The sequence below is a fragment of the Seriola lalandi genome, unplaced genomic scaffold, assembly GCF_002814215.2.
Source record: "Seriola lalandi dorsalis isolate HSWRI2012SDOR001 ecotype SW California unplaced genomic scaffold, Sedor1 jcf7180002054453, whole genome shotgun sequence".
NCBI classification, from domain to species: domain Eukaryota; kingdom Metazoa; phylum Chordata; class Actinopteri; order Carangiformes; family Carangidae; genus Seriola; species Seriola lalandi.
In genome coordinates, this window is record NW_019525006.1 from 1 (window position 1) to 8,192 (window position 8,192).

Below are 8,192 nucleotides of genomic sequence, written 5' to 3' on the forward strand. Positions count from 1 at the left end.
AAAACGAAAACAAGAAGATGAACAGAGACGACGGGAGGAACAAAGACTTAGAAAGCTCCAAGAAGAATATGAGCGAGAGAGAGTTAGATCTGAAAACAAGAGAGAAGAAGAGGACAGAATGAGAAGAGAGCAGGAAGAGAAACTTAAAGAGATAGACAGAAAATATAAAACAGAAATAGAGAAAATGAAGAAGAAGTATGAGGAGGAGACCAGAAAACAAGCTGAAGAATTCAATGAGTTCAGAGAGAAAAAGGAGGACTTTGCAGCTCTGATAGACAAACACATGAAGGAAGTGATGGATCTGAAGCAACAACATGAGAAACACATGGAGGAGAAACAGGAGGAATATAAAAACTTAATGGATCTCTTAGAACACAAAGAAAAGACTCTGAAACAAGGTATGAACGAACTGCAGGACGAACACAAACAAGAGATGACCGACTTGATTCTGCTTCTTCTGACCCGAAAGAAAGAAAACAGGAGCAAAATAAGTTCAATGCAGGAAACACACAGGAAAGAGATGGAGAACCTTATGAAAGAGCTTTCAAACGAAAGCAGGAGACAAGAGAAGGAACAACTGGACGAACTCAAGAAAAGACACAAAGAAGAAATGAAATCCTTGGACAGAGAACTTCAGAACCAAAGTAAAGAAGAGAAGAAGACAAGAAGGAACAAGCTGTCCATCGAACATGACCGAGAAATCAGTGAGTGGAGACTGACATTTATGAACCAACAGCATCAAAAGCAGAAGGAAGAAGTGGACGAACTACAGAAAGAACATGAGCAGAAACTGAATAAATTCAAACAGAAACTCGTGGAAGAAAATAAAAGAAACGAGAAAGAAAAAATGGACGAGCTGCAGAAGAAACATGAAGCAGAGATAAAAGAGTTGAAGCAGCAAATCACGACCGCAGATGAAGACGGTGACGGTGAAGAGATGGAGGACCTGCAGAAGAAACATGAAAGAGAAATGAATGAACTGAAAGAGAAACTTCTGGCCCCAGATGAGCAGCAGTCCTGTAGCATCTCATGAGCAAAACCACCGAGGGTCCGAGCTGCTGCGTCCAGATCTGGGGAAACAGAGATCACATCACGTTACATCAGATGAGCAAAAACAGGATTATTTTACAGAGAATCAGTTGCCACTTTGCTGAGAGCAGAGACACAGTCCAGTAGAAGAGCATTCAGGTCATTATAGACAACAAGCCCCCACCACAGGTTTGTGACCTCCCCTCCAGATGTGGTGAACAACTTCTGCGCACGATTTGAAAGGTTAAATAATGTGCAGCTGATGAAGACCTTCCTTCCTCCACATGACCAGGTTCTGTATGTGACTGCAGACAGTGTAAGGAAGACCCTGTAAAGGGTTAACCCTCAGAAAGCAGCTGTCTGGATGATAACAGCTCCAGAGAATCATCATGAAGTACTTTGAGAGACTGGTCTTGCAGAACATTAAATCCAGCTGTCCCATCACACTTGACCCCCTACAGTTTCCTTACCTCCCCAACCACTCGACTGAAGACGCCTCCGACATCTGTCCTTCACTCAGCCCCGTCTCACCTGGAGAATAAGGACACTTGTGTCAGGACGCTATTCATTGACTTTTTTCAGGCGAGCAAACACCTGATTGTGAAGCTAACAAACTTGGCCCAAACATCTCCCTCTGGGTCCTGGGTTCCCTCACTGGGAGGCTGCAGTCAGTCCAGATCAGCAGCTGCGCCTCCGTCACCACCAACAGTGACGGGCCTCATCAGCCACGATGATGAAACAGCTGACAGAGAGGAGGTGGACCTGCTAGCAGCACAGCTAGCAGACCAAGAAGCTTTCCCTAAATAAAGGGGAAACAAAGGAAGTTGACGGACTTCAGAAAGACCCTGGTTGACCACGCACAGAGGGTCAGCAGCGGTGGAGAAACCTCTGCATACACCTGTAAACTCAAGGCTGTAGTTCAGTACAATCTGTAGGTATTAGTTACGTTTTACCAGTTTGTCTGTGTCGTACAAAAACATCCTATTTTTTTTACTTCATTGCATTTATCAGAGAACTATAATTATACTCAGGTTAAAGAGCACAGGAGTTCAGAGGAGGGGAGGTTATATACAGGTGGGTGTGTTCTGTTCACATCTTTTGTTTGAGACCATGTTGCCAAATCAGTAATTTTTTTTTAATGCCAATTTGTTTAAGGTGAGATATTGTTTATATCCTTTGAGTTATGTGTGAATGCTTTACATCCTAATGTAATGTGTGTATCTGACTTCCTGACAGATGTTTTAGAGCTGTTTGATATACCTACCTCTGAGTAAGGCAGAGTTGTATGGATCATGCACCGTGTTGGAACCACTTAGTTTAGTTACCTTACCCTGTACTTACCTTACACTCACCTGTTCAACTCCTCTTAACCCCTCGAGAGTCAGACATCATTTGGACACAGAGAATATAAGGGGAGTAATCAAATAAACTAAGATCTAAATAATAAAAACAGGAACTCTGAGGTTCCACTCACAACCTGCATCTGGTGCAGACAGTTGATGGTTGAAGATGCAGCAGGAGCCTCCACTTGACCACAACATCCTGCCTCACTGAAACAGTTAGTGCATACCTACAGATCAATGCTGTGTGTAATGCTGTAATGCAGCATTTCTCAAGGTGTGCAAGTCAGTTAGTTAAAAACTGCTACTCACCACAAAGCCTACTACAGAGTATTGAATGTGTTGTTTTCACTATTAAAACAACTCAAATGTAAATTCCAATTCAAACATTATTAGGCCGATATGAATCAGCTGTTTTACAGTGTAGTTGGACTTCACTGTAACCGGCTGTTTACAGATAAAAAATGATCAGCATGACATTTGAAATGAGACGTGGATGGATCTGATGGTTAATCTGCAACATGATTGAGTTAAATCTCACCAGTTATCGGCCTGTTAACTTTCAAACACTGACAACGGACCAGATCATGGAGACAATGAAACTACAGACATAACGAATAAAGTGTTGAGTTATTCAGCCATGCCTGAGACTCAGTGCGTTTGATGACATTCAGCCAGTGTTATATTGAGTGTGTTAAAATTTTGATGTCACGTAAAGATGAGAGCAGAGTGGTTCAGAGTGGTTAGGATTCGCATAAGTGCACATTTTCTCAGCAGAGAGTTACAAGTTCACTTCCTGTAAGGCCCCCCTCCCTCCAGCACCTGTGTTTGTAACTGTAGCTTAGCTATTTTTAGATTCTTGTCATGTGCTTCATTTTGAACGTAGAGGAAATGAGCTTCAGCCAATAGCATGTGTGTATTTTATGATTTTACCATATTAGTAGTGATTGTGTTCTGGGCTCCACCTGTAGAAGAAGGGAGACTCTCCTCTGGTACTTTCCTCTGTTGAAGGTGTCGGGGCTCAGCTCTCTGTTTGCTTTGTCTTTGAGTTTTGTGTTCGGGCTAGAGAGGGAGGTGACCTGTGGTGTAGGGAGGGATTTGACAGAGTCACATTTTTTTATTCTTTTACTCTTTTGCTTTGATATTTTGTAATAATACAGTTTCCTCATTGTTAAGCTTTAAATAAAAATAGATTGTACACTATACAATCTATTTTTGAATTCATGGTCGGGGTCTCCTCTCTGAAAGAGATAAGAAACTCCTTGAGGACGTTGTAGTGTGATTATTTGGCAATGCAGACATTCATTGTTCTCTGAACTCTGTTGGCTGATGGGTAAATCAAACTGAAGTGCATCTAGTTTTGGGTTGATTTGAATTTAGCTGTTTTGAAGTGATTTGTGCTGTTTTGATGTAAATTGATGATAATTCAGACATTTTACATTTTCACATTTAAGAAAAGCGTGTGCAAATATGATTAAATATGAAAGTAAAATCTTTTAAAATGTTCCAGTGAAATAAGAAAACGTTACGTTACATTTACATGCAGCAAAGTGTTTGAACCCAGTTTTCCCAGGTTCAGTGTGAACAAGAGTCACAGCTACAATTAAAATGTGCTGTGAACTGACAATGTAAGTGCTGGATTTTAATGTAACCACAGAGCAGAGGAGATGAGGCAGGTTTTGCAGTGAGGTCTTATAAATAATGTACAATGCTCTCTTCTGCATCCTGCAGTTCTCATGTTCACCACAGGGTGTCAGTGTCTGTAAATGTCACCCATCACAGGAGCCTCAGGTGTCAGTTGAGCAGGAACAGATTGGTGTCACAGCAGATTTAATAATCACTTACACCAGGATTATTTCCACAGTGTGATGGAGAACATGATCCAGAGCTGCCTCAGTGTTGTTGCTTTAATTTCATTGGAGCAACTTGTTGCCAGGTAAAGTTTATACTTTCCATCAATGATTTATACCAATAGATAAAATACTCTTTTCCCCTTTTCTGTTGTAAATTTGTTCTGTCTCAGTAGATTTCTGTGTTTGATTATAATAAATGTATTCTTTTTTTTTTTTTACTGGAAAAACCATTATAAATTGATTAATTAAATGTTGACTAATTTAAAGTAGTAGTAGTGAAGTAGTAATTTAAAGAAGTACATTTTGAGAGACATTTCAGATTCCAGTCCATTTTAAAATTCACTTAATTTAATTTTGAATTCAGTTGGTTAAATTTTTGTCATTATGCTTTGTATAAAGCTTTATTTTAAAGCTAATTTACTTTATTTAATCAGGAAGTCACATTGAGATCAATGTAATTTACAAGAGAAACATGAGTTCAGAAAATAAATACAATAGAATAAATAACAAAGTTACAGAAATACAGATTTCCAGTGATTTAAATCCACAGTCAGATACAGAATGTATTCACACAAACAGGTGGACATGACTTTATATAAACACAGTGTAAAGTTAAATGCTTATAAATATGCATTAAGATGCACAACCAGGTAGACAATAAGAAAAGTCAGAAAAGAGAATAAGTAAAACAGTTACAGTCAGTTATTAAAGTCAGTCAGACTTCTGACTAAAGTCGAGTTTCAGTCTGTTCTGTAAGTTCAGTTCTTATTCCTGTGACCCAGAACAGATGCTGGATGTTTGTGATATTATTATTTTTTAAAGCTGACGTATCGATCTCTAAAATATTTTTGCTGTGGGAACAACAGCTGTTATTTTCCACCTCTGGGGGGAAAAAATATTTTTAAGCATTTTTTCATATTTAACATCATGAGAATGAAATCATGAAGTATTATATATATTCTTAAAAGAAGATTTGAACATTTAAACTTTATAAATTAACCCACAAACTAATATCCAAATCAACAGATTATATTTACGTGACATTATAACAGGTTTATTAATGTTCTATAACAGTCAGTGTTTTAGTATTTCACTGATGATGTTTAACGGTCTTTGGGGGACAGGGCAGAACCAGTCCTCCTCTCTGTAACATACCTGTTATAAAACCAGTGACAGTGTCACGTTGAGCCACTAGGTGACACTGTTGAGTCGAACATCAGCTGATGAACATGAGTGAGTCACTGACTGAAGCTCAGCAGAGAATCAGAGGCTGTTGTTATGGAAACACAGAGAACAGTTAGAGCCTCATCTGCTGCAGCTTCTGAGTTTCTCCTTCTCACCAACTACAACTTCTGTAACTGAATGTTTGATGTCAAACGTCTGAGTTTAGACGACGGCTCTGCCCAGTGTGACAGTGGTCTGATTATTACAGGCAAATAAATCATCACTGACCTGCAGGAATTTAGGATAACAGGTTATTGATAGTAAAACCAGCAACTTACTGTCATTATTAATATTATTATTGGTGATGATGCGAATAAAGAAACTGTGTTTTCCAAAGTGCTGTAAAGGAAACATAAAAACAATTAAGTTTGGCTCTAATAATAAAACATTTGAACTTCTACTTAAATAAAAGTAGCAGTACCACAGTGTACAAATATTCTGGCACAAGTAAAAGTTGTTTTATGCTAATACAAAAGTATATTAGCATTAAATTATACTTTAATTATGCAGTACAAGTACCTGATAATGCAGTAAATATCTTCTGTTACATCCCAACACTGTATTTTAACAGATCAAATAGAAATTACAATGAATGTTGGTTCATTTTATTTATTTATTTTTTTTTATCGTTTTCATTCATTAAGACTAATGGTTCAAAATAATTCAAAATAAAATTAAACATCATAAATGCTGAAAACACACGTGTTAGAGCGACAACAGATGTTTTATTGCAGTTTTTATTCTAAGGATAACGGACCGACATAACGGCTCCACTTCCTCTGTCTGAGCGGCTGCCCCCTTCAAAGATCGTCTATTGAGACGATGACTCACCATGGGAGAAAAAACGAAACAACGTTCAGTCTGATACAGTGGGCGTGACACAGTCAGCTGCAGCTTTTTCCTCTCACTGATATGGGATAAATAAATATTGTTAACTAAAATATTGTTCCATATATTATTGAATTATATACCACACTGTAATTAATCTTTAATTATTCATAAATAAAAAATAGAACTTATGGAGTTTGAAAAGTGAAAGTGTTTTTTTTCTCATCAAATGTATTAAGGAATTATAGGATCAAGGTAATATTTTGCAGATTCACTTCAATAATTTTGTCATAATCATTTTTTCCTCTTTTTATTGTTTTTATTTCATCTCACCTCATTTTTGATAATATACATGTTATTTTCCTGTTGGGAATAGGTACACATATGAGTTTGTGGTATTATTTTCAGTTTAAAAGTCATTATTTGTTGTTTTAGTATCATTATTATTATTGTTATTTGTTATTTTATTCGTTTTTCATGTCTTGACCAGGTCTCTCGCTGAACAAGAATTTTATTTTTCTATCTCAATAAGACTTTCTTGTAAAATAAAGGAAATAAGAATGTATTATTTTTCATGTGGTATCTTTATTTTGACTTTAAAGAATCAACATTTTGGCTTATTTTCTAATAATTGTTATTAAATAATAAAAACTTTTGATCATTCCTAAATCATCATTTGTTTTACTTTATTTTCCTCCTTTTGATTTTTTTTAACTTTAGCTCATTTGTGAAGTTTCCTTGCTTTGCACTATTATTCCCTTTGTTATTTTAATACTACTACTAACAATAATAATAAGAAGAAGAATTGAGTTTACTTATTCATATGATAAAACAGAAACCATAATGTCTTGGAAACAGTCAGAAGCTTGTTTGTTTTGAAAGGTAAAAGGTGAAAGTGTAGTTCTCCGGATTAACCTGGTACTCAGAAATGTGGTCGGAGTGAGCCCTCCTCCCGCTCCTCCCCTCTGTGCTGCCCATATGTCAAAGTCTTTGTGCTTTTCAAGACAGCGAGGCGACAGAAGGAAAAAAAACAGCTGGATCCAAGGATTCCTGCTAGCGGCTCCGCTAGCTGTTTCATCCCCCAGACCAGCCACTTCTCCTCGGCCGCCTCTCTTCGACAAGGTACGGTATCATAAAACTCTCCTTTGTCCAAGGAGGGACCGCGCCTCGTGCCGGACCGGGCTCGGTTTTACCTGAGCTTTCTGTTCTGACCCAGTTTTCCAGCTGCCTGGCTAACGTTAGTCACCTAGCTTCCACGTTAGCTGCTCCGGAGCTAGCTGAGCTAATTAGCTTCCTGCTGCTACGTGAGCAGGTAAGAGCGGATTAAATCAGCTGTGAGCAGAAACGAGGAGACAACAAACCGACTGAAGTCTCTGTGTTTTCACTGTTTTCATCTGTGGAGACTGAAATAAAGCAGCTTCATCAGCTGCTGGGAGTCTGTTAGTTACCAACTCTTAACTAGTAACTAGTCTAGTGTCAAATAAACCTTTTAATTATAGAGATGTGGTGTCAGATGTTATTTTATTTTTACTTTCATCAGGCTGTAGGTATTTTTCATTCAGAAATTATAAGTAGATATTCAGCAAAATAACAACCATAAGCACATAATTATAAAAGAGATGCAATGATTAGTCGATGAATGATTATTTGTTTGGTTCCAGCTTCTTAATTGTGGATATTTTCTGTTTTCTTATGATCTTCTGAATGTTTTTTACTAATTTGAAGGCGTCACCTTCACCTGTGAGAAACTGGGACAGACATTTTTTTCACTGTTCTCTGACATTTATTATCAATTAATCCAGAAAATCAAAGTGATAGTAAGTCCAGCCTTAAATCTTATCATATACACCTTATATAATATATATATATTACATATCGTGAATTTCCCCTGGTGGATAAATAAAGTATCTATGTGTAA

General features: G+C 37.5%; 1 protein-coding gene across 1 annotated transcript; it reads left to right on the forward strand.

Annotated features, from left to right (window-relative positions):
- The first annotated feature begins 6 nt into the window (after positions 1–6).
- On the forward strand, positions 7–4,363 carry LOC111658564 (uncharacterized). Its single transcript, XM_023411146.2, has one exon. It carries the CDS (start codon positions 119–121, stop codon positions 1,031–1,033), a length of 915 nt encoding a protein of 304 aa, XP_023266914.2. The 5' UTR covers positions 7–118; the 3' UTR covers positions 1,034–4,363.
- Positions 4,364–8,192: the final 3,829 nt, after the last annotated feature.